A 17960-nucleotide genomic window follows, 5' to 3' on the forward strand; every position below is an offset into this window, starting at 1 on the left:
AGAGAGCTATACTTTATCTTTAGCCATTTTATAAATATTTAAGTCCTTAGAGTTGCCTAAAGATATTAAAGCATATTTTACAGTAGTTGGAATATAAATATTATATATAGCACAAGATACCAAAGTAGTTTAATGAATTCATAATTTTCTGTTCACTTTTATTGGAATGTGTTTTATGTTCCAAAACTTCCATTTAAAGAATAAGAGACCATTCTGCTCCCAGACAAGATGTGACCCAACAGTGAACGTTATCAAGGTTGCTTTAAACGATGAGATGGGACTTCAATTAGCAGGAAGAAAGGGAAAGTGGGTATGAGAATGTACTACACCAATCTTTGTGGTTTAGCTTTAAAAAAAGTATTTTTGAAGAAACTATTTGGGTTTTTTAAGTCTTTAGGAAACCCTAAGGTGTTTTGCTTCTCTATCTGTGCATTTGTTAAAGGTTCTTAATTGCAGAAGGGGAGCCATATCTAGATCCAATTGTACAAGAGTAAGTTTTGTAAAATTTTGAACTTCAGTTTCTAAAATAACCAACCGTAAAATCTCATGATATTAAATGTGTAAAAGGTCTGTATTTCATGGCCCCTTGAATACAAAGGTGTATTGAGGTAATAATTCTGAATCTTTCAAATTCCCATCAAATAAAAAAAAATTCTTTTTAATATTTCAGGGTCTAGCTATTTCCCAGTAGGAGCCCATGCTGTGTAGCGCTTGCTAATTGCGCACAACAAAAGTAGACACACAACGCTGGTAAATTACCTGACCCTTTGCATTTTAATAAGCCAACAAGGATTTCATGAAGTGATGTTGTTTCAGTGGTTAATGGTGTCAGCAATGTTGTAATTGTAGGCTGAGGCACATTAGCTGCACAACCACATGTAGGAAGGGTTTCTCTCGACAGGCCCTTTGGAGAATAGAACAGGGTATTATCATTAAGCCTATGTCGTTTGCATGCTGCTAATCACTTACTTTATTATCTTGTGTATCCATTGTCTTTCTTTAATTGCTCTTTAAATGAAAATTAAAAATAGTTCCAATGCCCACGATACTTGCGATAGCATCTTGATTATGAAGATAACTTCAAGAAAATGGAACATATAGATAATATATTGCAGGATTAGAGATAGTTTGAAAGTTATATACCATAGCAGGCAGCCTCATGAGCGTAATTCTGGTATCTTTCTTTGCTTCAGAATGTATTGTTTGTTTAATAAATGGTTATTTATATGCATAAAGGTGGTTGTTTTTTTAAAAGGACATACATGAATTTGGAGATCAATGTCGCTGTTTTTGCTTTAGCGTGGAAGAGATATAAAGCGTCAATATCCAGCAGATACCGCCAGTCTAATGATGCTACAGGAGAAAGCTGGGTTTTAGTTCCCTGCTCTTCCCAGTTAAATCCTAGTCTGCGAAATCCATTGTAGAAGAGCAGACTCTCACACCTGCTAGTGAGTTGCAGAACCTCGACAGCTTTAGGGTAAAACTTATAAAGTAGTTGACATTCTTTTATCAAGACAGACCTGGTGATTTTTAAGTTTGACATGGTTAAATTTGAGGCAGCCCAGCCTTTCCGCAATAGGCAGTCTCTAAAATTGGGCTGCTTCTGGTTGTCAAGATCCTTCCAAACCCTTCAGCACCTGCAGAATTGGGTCTGCAGGCTGAAGCGGGGCACTGCCTTCATTTGAGAATCAGCACTGCTGTGCTCCTAATAATGTTGTTTTGCAGCTTTTCTTTTTAATATCTGAACAAACAAAAACTGAAAAAGTAAATCTGTGCATTTTGCAAATGGTATGGTAGGAGTTTTTATTGACGGAAGAAGGATAAACTTTGTCCCTGACTGATTGCTGTGATTTATTTTTATTCAGCACACCCCAATAGTATTCTGGTTACTGGGAATTCTCCTACTGACTTATTTGGATACAAGATTAAGATTATATAGAATTTCTATAATGTCATAGGAATACGTGATCTTTTGTAAACTTCCCTTAGAGCTTTAAAGTAGATCCTGTGACAGTATAATTGAGATTGGACCTTTTGTAGTGATTTGAGGTTTGTTTGCTGGTTTAAATTTTGTATTTAACTTCAAATGTCAAATACTCTTAGTACTTAGTGAGAGGCAGAGCATCTCTACAGTGTAACGACATATATATTTTCTATAAGTTTGACTTTACAGAGGTTTTGCTTAAACGCATAGGCAGGACTATAATGGGGTTGGATGTCCTCATAGGATTACCTACTTCTGCTAAGTTCATGTCCGTCTGCTTGTTCGGTGACGTAGAATGAGGGCAAAGATTAATAACGCTACAGTTACAGGTGTTCTTACGAACAAATGTTCCATTAGTCACAAGCGTGAGCTTGCTCAAAACCAGCTGATGCGGTATCCAAAATTAAATTCCCAGAAGCTACTTGAACTATGTTGTTTAGCATTTCAAGCTGTTTATTTTTAGAAACTGTATCTGTTGTAAAGCCTCAATAATTTGTGAATTGTTCCTGTTCTAACTTTTCGTGTGTGAAGAAGATGTCTGCCTAGAACAGTAACTTCAAACTTTTCAGAAATATATAAGAAATATAAAAAATCCCTATTGAAGTGATTTATCTAATCTACCCTGGCTTCAAATCAGTGTTTGACAAGCTGCTTACAATAACGTTTTGGTGAACTCTTACTTAGAGGACAAATATCGGAAAAGATTTTTCCATATAACTCCAATTTAGCAACCTTGCTATTTCCAGTTTAATAAATGTGCCTAAGCAAACAGAGAAATCTCAGATACTCTGTTATATCCTAGCTGATTTCATTGCCTGTGCCTTGCTACCATGAATTCTTTGGAATTCATAAAAAAGGGGTTTTGCCACAAAATCATGGAAAAGGATTCATTTTAGTATGACATTCGTGGACTTTTTAAACACAGGCTTGAGGTCTTCTTTCCAGCATTTTCTTAGTGTGCAACATTTCCATTCTCAGCTCCGCTTGTTTATTTTTAGTGTCTAGCTGCTACAGTAATTTTACTAAAAACTAATAAAAATTGCATTCTTTCTGTTTTTAAATTTCATTATTAGGTGTTGATAAGCCTAGGGTTATCAACCTAAAATTCATGAAAGGGAAGAAGTGTCCTCATCTTTTTCTTGTCAAAGAGTAGAGACCAAGTTGATAGCTCGCGATGAGGAAATGACCTGGAGTGTTTCCTCCCAGGGGCTCTCAAGAGGATGGGCTGGGCACGGAAGGTCTCTGCTCTCCTTTGCTGATCAGCGAAGGGAGGCAGGGGATGGCAGGCCCTTCCTGAGCCTTTCCTCCAAGACTAGTGCTCTCTTGACTCATTTCTGCCTAGGACGTCCCTCAGGTGAGTCAAAGCAGGAGCTACCCTTTGATAAGCAATGGGAGGGCTGTCAGGAGAAAAAGGTGGGGATGTGTTTGTGCAAAGTATCTTGTGATGCACGTTTCAAAATACTCTCCCTGCAGGAGAGGGAAGTGATTCCACTTACCTGCTCGAGAAGTGCAACCTTACCTCTGCGTCTCCCAGGTTTCTCAACATTTGTGAATTTGTTAGTAACTCTTCAATTAAATCTTCAGTTCAGTTCTTGAGGGGCAATGTAAACTCTGCCCGTCTGGACGTATCTTCCATTTGGAGTCAGACCGCTGTAGACTGAATTAGGTAGATATTAGATAGATATTAGATAGAGGGGGCTTCTTATAATGTGGAATAGTGCTTGATTTTTTTTTTCTTATGGCAATGTGCTTTGCAGTATCAAATGTAAATAGGCCTTAAAATTGACCTGCAGATTGATATTTCAGATTGGCCCTGCCCAAAACCACAGATTCAAACCTCTTAAACTACCTCATTACCTGCAAAAATCCACATTGCAACTTTAATATTTAGTCTTAGAATCCTATCAAATAAAAAGAAATAAACTAAAGCCTCTCAGAAATGCTCAAAACCCCTAGTTGAACGGACAGCTGTTCCACTGATATTTGCACTAATGAAATTCGAACACGGAAGTAAGCATCTTATTTTTTATCAACCCATTTAACTCTCCAGTAAATAATAAGGGATAGGAAAGTTAACGTTTTGCTTAAGTGTTTATAGAGGTTGTGCCATTTCTAAACCCAGCAGTAGTAGTCAGATGCGTGAATGACAGTAAATAGTCAATATAATGCTGAAAACTGAAAAAAAAGCCCTGCTTGCTGGAAGTTTTCAGTGTGACTGTACTGCGCATGGGTACTGTGGCATATATTTGATGGTTGCCACTTCGTTTTCACTACTTAAAGAATACCACATTACATTTTACTGTTAGCATTGTCATTACCAGTTTGGTTGCTAGTGTAATGGGGTTTGGATCCCATATCAATTAAATAAATATGGAGCTGCTGTAGAGGCACTTCTGCCAGTACTACTTTAAATATAAAAAGACATTTGAACTATGCAAGGCAGGCAAAAGCCTTAAAGATTTTAGAAAAAACTCTAATCAAAGGAGTCATTTTATCATGATAATGAGGTACTTTTCTTTCTAAGATTAATATTGACCGAAGAGGGGAAAAACTGTGAGCCAAAATAGTGCAAACTTAGCAATGGAAACTTCACTTTCTCATAAGAGCAGGCAGCACCTCACTGTTTTTGTGCATACTTTTCCTTTTTTCTTGATACATTTGAGCAAATTATCTGTTTATTTACAGTGATGACTGTGCTTTGGATATTCTTCCCCCCGAACGGCCATCAGAGGCATAAGTTGCTTTCTGGCTTCTTGATTCTGGATCCCAGACTGATTGAAGCAGAGGTTCCCAAACTTTACGGCCTGGGTACAACCAGGAGTATCACTGCTGTTCTTCAGGCAATTGTGTCTACACAGCCCTAGATATTGCTAGTAGCTCATATATGGCTACTGGTACATCAGTCAAGAATATGCAATTAGAGAGCTACTTCAGATTCATCCTGATTCCGTAACTGCAATTTCTGGTTTTTTTTTTTAATGTGAAAAAAGAGGAGTAGAAAGAAAAGGAAATCTTCACTCTCTGTATATTTCCAGCCAGTCAAAAGTAATTGCAATAAATTAGCCAATTTTAGTATTTGGTAGACCTATACTGAAACTGGAATAGAGCATGGCATAGCGTATATGCGGCATATAAAACAGGGATAATACTGCGAGCTGAACAGTGTATAAGGCTGGTTTGATGTGTTAGCCATGCCTGTGATATCAGAATAAGACGGTATCAGAGTTTCTTCTAATGGAAGTACTTTCTGGAGGTACTTACCTTCCTATTACTTTATCGTGCGTAGCAGGGATGGTTTTCGTACTGGCCAATAATACGGATAATTCTGAAGTGCCGATGGGATGACACGCGTGTTTTGCAAATATCCTCCAAACCGTCGGATGGCATTTCCTTATTCCCATTTCAAACTGGGCACCGTACGTTATTTGCAGGGTTCAGACTGAACTGCAGCAGGGATGTAGTAAGCTACCTCTTTGGATCAGGAGGGGTTTGTTCAGAGAAATACCCAAATACTCCTTAGGCGATCATCCTTCCCCACGGTGGTAGCTGCACATGGGCGCGAGTGACTTACTGGGCTTTCTGTGGAAAAGTTGGCTGAGTTAGTGGTGTGTAGACTGGCATAGTTCAAAACAACTTGGTATTCATTTTCATGCGTGATCCCTACTAAGATGTCTTTAACAGACGTGCTACTCCGAAGTTGTGTGTGTTACAGAAGGCAGTTCTTGAGTGACAGAGTATGACACTGATTTTTTTTTTTCCCTCCTATTTATGGTGTTCGATTTGGAGTTCTGGTAAAAAAATTTCGGCTCGTGGAGAATCTTTGTAGTGGTATGCTGAAAGCGTGAATGCCAGGAGGAAATTCTCTGTTAAGCCTCGCTTTAAAAAATATATTCACACATGAACACAAAATATGTATGTTTTTGTAAATGTTCCTTTTCTCCGAACATTTAATCAATCCCCGAAGTTTTTAAACCACAGATTTAATCTTTGGGAGTCACCTGCACACTGTCACTTGATTATGTGCTTCTATGACAACCTGTCCACTAAAACGTTATGACAAGATTTGGTGAAATCCAGGATTGGACGTGGGCACAATATGCTCTCCAGTCGGCAGGCTTTGCCAAGAGTTGCTTTTGAATAATACGGAGTAAGATGGGAGAAGAGCTTTTGGGTGCTTGCAAATAGATTAAACTGCAGGAAATGTGCAGGAGGCCTATGGACCCTCCCTGCCAGATAAATTAGAGGTGGTCTTGATCTGAATCCAGCATGTCTCAGAGCTCAGCTCTGGGAATCCAGTTCAGATTTCTTTGATAAAATGAGGCTTTAGCCTTCACAGTTAAATCTTTGATCCCCAAGACAGCCTTGAATGTGGGATTTAGGTTTTGACCCAGCCTTTAGAGAACTTAACGACATTTTACCGTAGGTTTCCAGCTCGGTTCCAGCTTGAGTAATTTACAAGTCTGCTGGCACTGTTTAGCCCACACAGACCATGAAGTTGACCGTAAGTAAGCCCAGGTTGATGGAAAAACAATATTGCTAGAACCGAGTGACAGATGTTGATTATCACAAAATGTCTGTTTAAGCGTTTTGTACGGATCCATTTCCTCACTGCATACACCTGAAATTTTTGCAGAAGTTACAAAGTAATTGTACTTAAAGACGTAGAATCATCTGCTAAAGAAATTGTTGGAATACATATTGCAAAAAATGACTGCTGTGGTTATTACTGTTGCTGCTCAGGGGAGCTATTCAGATGCCTCATTTATTGGAGCTTAATAGATTAAAAGTCCAAATTGAGTCTCATGATATAAACCTAATCAAATTCTAATCTGCATAATTTTCCCATAAGCAGCAATGGGAAATTTGTTTAATTTATGTTTCAGTAGTTGCCAATCATGTGTTGGACAGCATTGTTACTTTTATTTATAAAAATATTTTTATTGATTGCTTGCTATAACATCTGGCTTTGCTCTTCCTTTTTCACTAAGGAAAAATTTACTTTATTTGATATAATGTAGGTTATAATGACATAATATAGAGTCTCGCCTAACGTGCCAATATATCATTTTTAACGGTGAGCTTTCCAGTTTATTTCTAGTTATTGAATACCTGTCTCTCTGAACTAGGTAATATAGCTTAATTTATTTGATAAGTTTTATTCAGCATATTTATTTATTTTTGCCTGAGGTCTAAATATGCAAGGTTGATGAAAGATTAAACTGAAAAGAATTTGGCATCATTTTATACTAAATTCTTTCAGCTGCGTACCTGTGCTACATTTAGACGCTCCCAACTTTGTGCCCGAGAAGTACCTAGTGTAGAAAACTATGAAAGGGTAAAAGGAGAGTAGAGACAATTCAAAATTAAGGTTGCCATGAAAGTGGCTAAAAACCACAGGAATCGTAATTTCTGCTGTTGTTATGAATTAAAGCATATTCCATAGTAATTGCTGAATAAACGTGTTACTATTTCTTCTCTTTCCAAATATTGTGTAGTTCTAGTGGTTTGTTCTGAACAAAATAAGAGAAAGCAAAGCAAAAAAAAAATCCATGTGAAGTAGCCAAACTACTCTCTAGAACCTGGCCAGTAGTATGAGGAGTAGGTGCTACACCTAGAGGTGCAATCCACCAGAAAGAATGAAGAGTCACTTGCCGCCAAGAGCTCAATTGGAAGAATTAGAAGAACAATGTGAGGGAACTAAATTCTTTCCCAACGGGATCAGGCTCTGGAAATGCAGGTTCAGGACAACAGAGGAAGGCAAACAAAAAAAAAGTAGATGGAAAACCAAAGATGACATTACAATTACAAAACAGGAATTTAAGCAATCCGAAGCACGTGGCGTATTAGAAGGAGTTAAAGTAGTCTCTGACCAGTTTGTAAAAACAGAACAAAAAATTAACGTGAACACATCCCAAGCAATAGAGTAAGCACAAAGTTTGCAAACCGTCATCCTCTGCATCCTAGAAGTCCCTTGTATTTTCCTGTGTGTTGTCCTAGGTGTTTTCAATTAAAGAATTGCTCAATCGCTCCTCTGTTTCTGGAGATGACTTAGAAAATAGATGCTTAAAGACAGCTACAAGAATGGTGCTAACTAGTAGGCAATAAACTCCGGATGGCCTGTCCCTTCTTCTTGTTGCACAATGGGGACCCTGCAGAGTGTCTCAGTTTAATACTTAATTTTCCTTCTTGATAGCCTAAAAGACCCAAGCAATCATCCTCGTTTGCTTGGCTGTTACCATTATGCCTGTCTTCATGGCCCTCACAGGTTTCTGTGATTTACTCTTCTCTGTGCCATACAGTGCTTTAAAAACTAAGAAGTTATTTTCCTAAGTTTTAGGCTTTCGGAGCCATTTGCTTATGAATAAGAAGTCACTGAGGTACTCCTGGGGTACATTTTATGTTCCCAAGACAGGTGTGTATAAACCAAGGTAGCCACATTGCATAACAGGAGTTCTGGTTCAACCTTGGCTTTATTGGTTGAAACTACACCCCACCCCACCCCAGTAGTATATGTCAGGCCAAAGAAATCGGTAACCTAGGCAAAAACTTGTTTAGAGCTTTACAACACCGCTATAGCACTGGAAAAATAAGGATGAAGACTCAAAAAAGGGAAATTTAATTGTGTTTCCCTTTACCAAACATAAAAATAAATTCAGTAAAATTGTGCTTGATTCCACTGAGAGCGAGAAGGTCTTGTCAGACTAATACTGGCTGGGAATATTTACTGCATTGAAAAATAAAGTTTCCACTCTAGCAGACATGAGGGAAGTACATATTATCTCACTTAAAGTGAGCAAAACAGCAAGCAGAGAACATCAAGGCTATGCTCTGCAAAGAATTAGTAAAGAAAGCCCATCTGTTTTGTAGCTTTGGGTTGTATAAGCTTGTGGTAAGCCTCGGCAGAGCTATGGTTTGGGTAATTACCGCATGAGATTTTCTGAACACAAAGAAACAGGCAGTTTCAGATGGACTTCATCTTGGTATCGTGTGTGCGTTTCATAATGAAACGCAGAATGACAATTAAACTGGGAAAAGACTCGTATAAGTACCTGCGAATAAACCCCTCTAAGTTATGCATGATTCTGTGCTGTGCTTAAGGTGCAGTGCTATTTCTAACATACTGTGCTTCAGTGTTCCCAACTGAAGATGGAAGCAGTGTGGATCCATTCAATGCTAGGCCTCAAGATGATGGAAGTCCAGTCCTTCTCTTGACCTTTGTTTTTACGGCTTAGTCCTGCCTGGCTGGAGCAGCGCAAGAACCAGCAGAGCTCTAAATCCTTTACACTTGCAGCGCGTCGGACCCGCCCGGGAATGGTCCTCACACCCTGGGGAGCGGAAATTCTCATTGATCCCACCGTGCTGTCCTTAGAGTTTTGATCTGGGCGTTTTCGCTATAGGTTTCTGTAATTTGACGGTATGGGAACAAGCAGATGTCAGAGAAGAGCCCGTTCTTGGCAGGAAGATGGCAGCTTGTCCGCTGTAACAGCGTCTCTCGGCCTTCAGTGCTCCCGAGGTTGCTCCAGTCCCAAAGCATTGGAGGGTTGTTACAGATGAGAATGCTACCCTTCACGCTCCGCTCTCTGTAGCTTTAGCTGGGCCTATGTTGGGGCCCAGAGCATCTCTGAAGATGCTGCAGCCTCTGAGAGTGTTGGGGGCTTACGCAGCCGCATCTGCTCTCCCACATTCCTCTCCTTTTCCAGAGCTTTGGAGATAATCTCCAAGAGATTATTAGATCCTCAGGCACAAATTACAGTAAAAGTCAGAACTGGAATCAGAATTTAGGTTTTCCAGGTTCTGAGGCCAAACTACAACTCTCTGTCTCAGACCACACGGGACGTTGAAGCTAGAGTTGTTTCTAAATTGAACGGCTGTAACAGATTCCCATGAATGTCAGCAGCTCTTTAACTGCACGACTGCTGCTGAACTTCCCAGGTATACCCAAGTGGCTGTACTTTGGAGAATAACAGGTATAGTCTATCATTCAACTGAATTCAGTGGAATATTAATGGACATTGTCAGCAAACAGTAGCAAAGGGATACAGCTGTGAGGTCCTTTTGTAAGAGAGTGATTTCTTTTTGTCTGGCTCTGCTTAATGAAAATCCTTATCCCATATTCCTGCATGATAACTTCTCAGGGGCGTGTTTGGCAGTTCACCACCTGTGTGTTATTCGTATATGCTCAATATATGATTGTTGTTTCATGCTTCTTAGATGAGCCAGAGCTAGGTAATAGTATGTATGCTTTTAAAATTATATTTTTTGAGGACTTTAGTGCATACATTACCCAGTGAATCCCATGGCACCTTTCCCTAGACTAGCGTTATTTAAAGGGCACTATCAATTTACATGGCACTTTAATGACAAGGCCACAACCTTTAGGTCTGCCAAGTGGATTTTCAGTTTGAGAAACTGCATTCTGCCCGCAGAGAGCTCCAGTTTAGTAAAACTTCGAAAGGGAAGGGAGGGAAAGAGGAAAGGAGCAGGGGAAAAGGGGAAGAGGATCATAAAGGGTCAATTATGATTCTTCAGAACAGAAGATATTTTATAAACGTAACATAAAAATTCAGTTTGAGAATATGCCCATCTGGGTCTCAGTGAGTTCAGCGGGAACAGAAGCAGTGCACATCCAAGAGCCAAATTTGTTTCTGCATTAAAATCCCAGTAAACCTTTACTGGCCCCTCAGAAAACTCAAAGGATGTATTTACTGCTAAGTAAAGCAAACCTTCCTGCACTTCATGGGACATCACTCCGTCAAGTGAGCTGCACAGGAACAAAACCCGGTGGTTTATGGCCAGCACAATCAGATCACTTGGCCATCGGGCCAGTTGCTCCAAACCACACGTACGCAGGGCAAACTCCAATTCCTGCTCATGCTTTCAGTGGGCAGAAGTCACTGTTAAGCCATGCCAGCATTCCTTAATTCTTCCTGGCTCAGGAGGCACAGGGCTCACAGAAACCCAGTACTGCACAGGGCTCACAGAAACCCAGTACTGCTCATCACTTTTTAGGTGGGATTCTGTAAGAGGCAAGGAGGGCTCATAACCAGCTGGCGGTGCCGCGCTCTGAGGGGCCAGCTCCGTAACTCCTGGGGGATCCCCGGTAGGTCTTGGCGAAAAGACTCTCCTTGTGGGGAGGGGGTTTCCCCAAGGTCCTCCTTTCACAAAGATGAGAACGTCTCAAAGAGGTGGGGTCTTGCCTCTAGTGCAATCGTGCGGTTGTTTCACCTCCCTTTGCGAGCGCTAGTGTCTCGGAGGAAGCTGGGGAATATTTCTTTGCACAGAATCAAGACTTTGAACCAGCTGCTTTCTGCAGAGACCGGCGGGAGGCTCAAGCTCCCTCAGAGCAGGTAGGGAGGCCCTGCCCCTCAAGGAGGAAGGGAAGCGGTGACTCCCGGCTGCCCGGCCTCACTGATTTGGAGCGTGTCAGGAACTCGGAGCCTGTGTTCCTCTCAGAGACGTGATATATTTAACCCACTGTTTGGCAGCATCTTGTTGCAGAGGGGGACAGGGGCTTGCTGCCTTTTGTTGCAGCTCAAGCCATTTCCTCAGTTTGATGGTGTGGTGGCTGTCACTATAGCCAGCGGTGGTGGGTTGACCCTGGTTGGCAGCTAAGCCCCTACCCAGTCGTGCTCACGTCCCCGCAGCGGGTTGGGAGAGAGAAGCAGAAGGGCAAAAGTGAGAAAAAACAAACTTGTGGGTTGAGGTAAAGACAGTGTAATGAGTGAAAACAGAACAAAACGCAAAAAAAACCCAAACCCAAGTGATGCAAAGGTAATCGCTCACCCAGTCGCAATTCAGTGTCGGATGCAGTGACTGCGGGAACTGCTATGCCTGTGCTGCACCTTACCTCCTAATTTTTGGCAAAGAGAGTTCCCTTCTCCAGAAGCTCCCCCCGTCACGGTTTCCTTACGCAGGGGCTGCGCTCAGGCTTGCACGGGCCTTGTGAATTTTACTCTTTGATCCTGTTAAGCAGTCGTACCCGCGGCTGCCTCAGTTGTTTGTTGAACAAGGAGACACTGTGGTTATAAGAAGACCACAACTATCAGCCCTGCTTTACGATTTTTATGAGCGTTAATGGAACAAGGTTTGGGGACTGAAGGAGAAAATGGAATATGAAAAGGAAAATGAAAAGCGGCTGTGAGGAAAGCATGTCATTTCTAAATGAATGCTCTGTGCAGAGGAATTGAATCTTTTCACAGCTGAAAATGGATCTTAAATCTGATGCCTTAGCTTGTTTCAGCTTCTGTAATGAAATAGAGTTTTCCTAATACCCTATGACCTGAATTTCTCCCTGCTTTATGGGTGCTATTCCTTGACGTACAAACCTGTATTTTCTCAAGTCAGCATTTGATGATGGATGTCAAAATACAGGTCATGTATTATGCATATAGCATTACCGATTTAAGGTGTTTACTTGTCAAGTTGAAGAAATTCAGAAATGTCACATTCACTGAATCTGCACAGCTGTCACTTGTAGTTTTTCATGCCTTTAAATGAAAGTTCTGATAAAGCAGGTTAGTTTTCCTGCACTTTTTTTTTTGTCCTTTTCTGGAGGAAAAAAATAGAGACCCTATCTATAGAATTTACATTGTGACCTGGGAGCAGGAATGTGGCCTGAAGGTGTACGATGCCTTGTGACTCCAAACTTAGGCACACAAAATCCCCAAGTACTCCAATTTTCCTTTCCTGAAAATATTCCAAAGTTTTTGCCTTTTTAAAAAGTGGATTTTTGGAAGTGTCTGAATTAAGCACAGACAAGGAAGTTAAATTAAGGTAGCAGATACTTCTCACAGCTTCCAAGACCATAGGATGAAAAATATTAAGGCATAAGTGTATTCTTCGTTCAAGAAGAAAACAAAATCCCTTTAACATGCTTCCCGCATTTCAGACTGACTGCACTATGTGCGCAGGGTGCAATTACAGAGCCCCTGACAGTCCCTGTCTAACAGAAATGACACATTTACTTCAATCTTTGAACACCGTCTTAGGAAGACAAATATCTGAAGGGTTGGAGAGGTGGCTGCAAATAGCCTTCGATGGAGAGCGTGCGTGTGCGTGCCCCTGCGCGCGTGCACGTTGCAGTAGAGGGAGGGCAGGAAGGACTTACACATTTAGACTCGGTTGTGCCCAGTTTCTTCAATTAGCTTTTAGGCAGGAGGGAAATACCGATGTGCTCTTACCATCTGAAGAGCCTGATTCACTGAAAGGCGTTTTTAGGGAGCGCATCCTGAGGTGGGGAGAGAAAAGTCGTCAGGAAAAAGGGAGAACCAGGGTCTCTAGGGGTGCCCCCAGCGGTACAACCCCTAGGGTGCACAGGAACAAGATTAGTCTTCTCTGTTCTCAGATAAGCGAGCGTAAAGTCTTGCTGTTGCCATTTTGACTCGTAATTCTGCAGCGGACCCAACTGGACCTGCCACTTTAAATGCTCAAGGAGTCTACAGCTACTTGAGCTTTTTATTAACGTAGCGTGACAAAAGCCATGTCTTGCCTCTCCTGTAGCATAACTTAAGCACTGGAGCCTGCTGCAGAAGAAAGCGTCGCACTAACACCCACCTGTCCTCACATGGCGTGCCCTCCCTTTGGAGTCCCACATCAATATTCCCGCTGTTGTGGGTGTATCAGGGTTACCTCTAACTCACGAGGTGGTGCCAGAAGGACCTCCGTTAGACCCACTTTGTGAGTCTGAGAAATCCTAGGCCCTGCCTTGGAGAAGCAAGCATGCAAAGAGCAGTTCGGCTCTCAGTCACAGCGCCAGACCCAAGGAATCATCTGCAAGCAGGCACCAGCTGGGAGTGCAACTCACTGTCACCGTGTCGGGCTTACTTAGTTTCACCACAAGTAGTATTAAACGACCAACTATTAACATTGCCAACGTTTCCAATTGTCTTTAAGAAATCTGCTTTCTAAAGATTTTTCTATGCACTGGTAATATCAAATAGAATTGCTTTGATGCCTGAGGTGTGCCTACGGCGACGGTCTTGCCTTGCAAGCCTGTTGAAGACACCACATCCACTTCTTTTCTCCTAAGGAATTTCTTCACGGACTTTTCACTCCCTTTTTACTTATGCTGTCCTTACAAATCTGATGTTGTACATAACTTTCGTGTGATAGTCAGACGGAAATTCACACTGGTACCTTCTGGAGGGCTAAGTAAGTCTCTCTGTGAAGTGATTCTACTTTTATTACTTATATATTCTATAGGTGATATAGGCAAAACATAGGGAGAAATGAAGTGGATGTCAAATAAAAATTTGAATCCCATTAAATCAAGAAGCCCAGATCTAGTGGTCCTTATAGTTTGTCTTGTTTAGGGACAGTTTAAGAGTGGTGGTAATTATCACTGGAAAAGAACCATAAATCCCATGGAAAGGCAATATAAAACCAGTACCACAGGCTAGCAACTACAGTTTAATTTAGAGATTAGCTGGTTTGTAAATTAGTTGCCAAACTGAAGAAAGGTAAATAGATAATATCGTATCATTGTCTTCTGAATTCAGTAGCGGATAAATGTATTGACACTCGGAAACAGTTTCCACACTTAAAAAAACCATAATGAAGTTACATCAGGCATTAATTTGGCGGTGATTAATTTAGGATCAGTATATGGAGAATCCAAAACTAGTTCAGACCAGTAATGACAGAGGATCAAAAGTCTGTCCCTGGTTGTCAGGCATAAAGTCAAAGAACGCGCGCATGAGGTGGCAGAAAAATGAATGTTTTCTCAGAAATGTGTGTTTTAAAGTGAGCTTGGCTCGATCCTATTCCTAGCAGATGAAGTTTGTTTAAAAATGCTGCCTTAACGTTGGTCTACGTGAAACCCCAAAGTCAAACTCTGGCTTCACCGTCACTTCTGCAATAATGACATTAAATGAACATTCCCATGCTTTCCACAGCTTTAATGGACAAGGGAGACGGAATGCGTTAGTCTCAACAGTGAAGTTCCAGTCCAACTGTTGCATGGGTTTTTGTATAACTGCCTATTTTTCAGTACTTATAATAATAAGTCCAGAAGGCTTTGCCTGTGGTTTTTTTTATTACAAAAAAAAAAAAAAAATTAAAACGTGCTCAGTGTCAAGAGCTCCATTTCAATCTGTACAGAGAATCAGGCTGAAAACACCATCTTTTTTAGCGGTGAACTTTGCTGCTCTCTGAATCTTTTTTCCCTTCGAGTGGCTGCCAGTGTTTCCTCTCCCACCTTTGTTTCCTTTACCTCCCCAAAGGTATAAAGCTCTTTCTAGTTTCTTTTCAAGCATTCCTCTTACATACCATTTGAAAACCGATGTCTTTTTTTCCTTCCATCCTATCTTTTTTGTTTTCTGTTAGAATGGGGCCCTTCCACCCCAGTATTCCTATAATTGTAATACTCGTGAAAATACATGTTACGAATGGTACACCTGAAAAGAAAAAAAACCCACAACTGTGGGATGTATTGCTCCTGGAAAAGAGTTAGAAAATTTTAAATCCTGCGTGTTGGTCCAACCTGAAACCTGCTAATGGAAGCAGTTTGGGCCTCCTGGTTGTACTACAGTTTACAAACAATACTCTTGAAAATGTTAATTGAGGTTTAAGGAAAGGGGGTTTGTTTCAGGATTATTTAAAATACTAATGGGACAAAATTAAACCTTTCTAACCCTGAAGCCTTTATTTTTTTAAATTTAAATTTGAGTAAAAGTTACTCTTTCCATTTTGCATGTTTTGATGCAAAGGCTACCGAGGCGAATAAAATTAATTTCAGTTTCTCCATTAGCTACCAAATGTCTTCTAGTAGAAATGCCATGTGTATTTGTGAAGGATTATGCTTTTAAGAAATAATTGTTGAAAATTGAGTCAATTTTAAATAACCATTTTTTTACCGTACTTTTCTGGGGGAAAAAAATTTAGAGATAGGGAATTCCCGGTTGGTGGTGATTTTTTTAATCTAGTTTGTCCTGTGTAAACTTTTTCTTTTTTTGTTTCAGGCTTTACCCCCCCCGGGATGGATAGGTCATCTCCAGACAACAGCCCGGTCCATGGCCTGTTACGTCAGCCCTCCATTACAACAGGAGCCAACATCCCTATTATAACAGAGCTAGGTACGACGAGCTAACCTTTCTCCCTTCACGTGCGCTGCCATATCTCGCTCCCACGGCCCTTGTTATGCAGCCTCAGGGAACTTACCTACGCCGTGTCTTACGCCGCAGTGCTTTCTCTTCTGATAACTTTTTTTAATTACTCTCGCTAAAGAAAGATTCATAACAGTTGTGTCGCTTTATTCTAATAACTGAAATGTATTTCTCTCTTTCCTTTGGGTTTTCTCCGTTTTCTTAAATAAACACTCTATCAGATAGGATGCTTTTTACATAGCGTAGCAAATAAGCAGGGGTCTTTGGGCTAGGGTTAGAAAAGAAAAAACCCACAGTAAGTATAAGCAGACATTTCCTGTGCATTTAATCAATAGTAAGAGGCCATTTGTTTATTTCTTCATGGTCCAGAACTGTTTAATCATGTGTAGCCAAACTCTATATAATAGTATGAGACATTTTACTCCTGAGAATATGATGATGGTAGGTAACCGGGCTCTGATTTCCACTCTAGCTGTGGGTATTTATGTTGTCAAGTGGTGTGATGTGAAGTGCAGAAGCTGTTCTGTTTTTTTCATGGCAAATACGAACTTGATTTGTGGTCCTTTGTCCTTTTATTTTCCTTTTCAGTTTTAGTTTTTAGAGCCTTACCTGTCTTTTTCCCTTACTTTATTCTCTTTCTGTACTTTCTTTTCCCCCTAAATACTTTACTTATTAGCTAAGCCTGGCAAACTTCTGCCTTTGGTTTCAATCAGTCAGGAAAAAAACAGTGGAACCCACATTCTAATGATAACTGAACTGGGTAAGAAGTGCCTTTTTCCTTCACATCACTATCTTATTTTCTGTTGTTGTTGTTCTTACTGTCATCAGCTTTTCCTTTATTTATCTGGCTGTATCAGAGGGGCTACCCTCATGGCACTGCTTTGAATGTGTTTTATTTGTGGTTCTGGTTGAAATTGACTGTCTCGTTCTGGCCTTTCTTAATGATTTTTTTTTTTTTTCACGCAGCATCAGTAAACCTTTGATCACACCCGTCTGACCTGCCGGCTGTTTTCATAGCACCTTCTCACCAATTCATTTTCTTTGGCCTGGGTCCCCACCTCCCAGGCCCTACACCCCCACCACCAATTTTTCTCTCTCCTTTTCTCTCTTTCTCTCTCTCTTTTTTCCTCTTTTTGTTATTTCAGCCTATTGTCAATTTGGTGGACATGCCTTAGGTTCTCACAGGAAGTCAAAGAAGAAGTAAAAGATATCAGAAAAGAAACCCCAGCATCATACTTTCCCTTAAGCTATCTGTTTATTTGCGGGAGTAGGCCTTTCCTCAGAAGCTCAGGTTTTGAAGCTGTAAAAAAAGCAGCCAAGCTTCTGCCTTGCTCCCGCTCAAGAAAAAGAGCTCTCGCCAGCTTGGGCGAGCAGTGGTTGATGAGCATTTCCTATGGCGCAGCACGGCACGTTCCAGCCTACCTCACCTAGCCCGGAGACCTTTCGTAGAAACCCTAGCGTGCTAACTTACATCAGGAAGATAAAGATATTGAGGATAAAAAACACACTTGCAGAATTCACGTTAGATTTGTAGTACCTTGGAAGCTGACGCTGCGCACAGCTAGCAAGCCGGTGTCAAAGTCGGGTATTAGACTGCCGAATGTAAGTGGAAAAAGAAACCTACTGTCAATAGTGCCTACGCCCCACTAGCAAATTAAACTAAGGCACAAGCTCTTCAAAAAGTACGTTTTGAAATGATATGTCAGGCTTTCAAATACTATTTTGCTCAAGAATCTGGAGAAAAAATTAGCAGCCATTGTACAAAGGAAGGAGCAATGTGGATATTGGTGTTTGCTAGGGTGAAATTCTTCTGGCTCCCAGCGCAGGGCACTGCTCCGTTTACAGCACTGAGGTGTTACGTTTTCATGGTTACA

The 17960-nt window shown here is 40.9% G+C and overlaps 1 protein-coding gene across 16 annotated transcripts in view; it reads left to right on the plus strand.

Annotated features, from left to right (window-relative positions):
• KCNMA1 (potassium calcium-activated channel subfamily M alpha 1) overlaps positions 1 to 17960 on the plus strand; it is a 510436-nt gene that overhangs the window by 467871 nt on the left and 24605 nt on the right. For 13 of the 16 annotated variants that reach the window (XM_064464921.1, XM_064464926.1, XM_064464911.1 and 10 more), the window contains one exon: positions 15943 to 16056. In XM_064464921.1, coding sequence (XP_064320991.1) covers positions 15943 to 16056 — 114 coding nt within the window. Of the gene's footprint in view, positions 1 to 15942; positions 16057 to 16762; positions 16847 to 17960 lie in introns of all 16 variants that reach the window. The other 3 variants (XM_064464922.1, XM_064464924.1, XM_064464923.1) reach the window with 1 other exon arrangement.

The sequence above is a fragment of the Phalacrocorax carbo genome, chromosome 13, assembly GCF_963921805.1.
Source record: "Phalacrocorax carbo chromosome 13, bPhaCar2.1, whole genome shotgun sequence".
NCBI classification, from domain to species: Eukaryota; Metazoa; Chordata; class Aves; order Suliformes; family Phalacrocoracidae; genus Phalacrocorax; species Phalacrocorax carbo.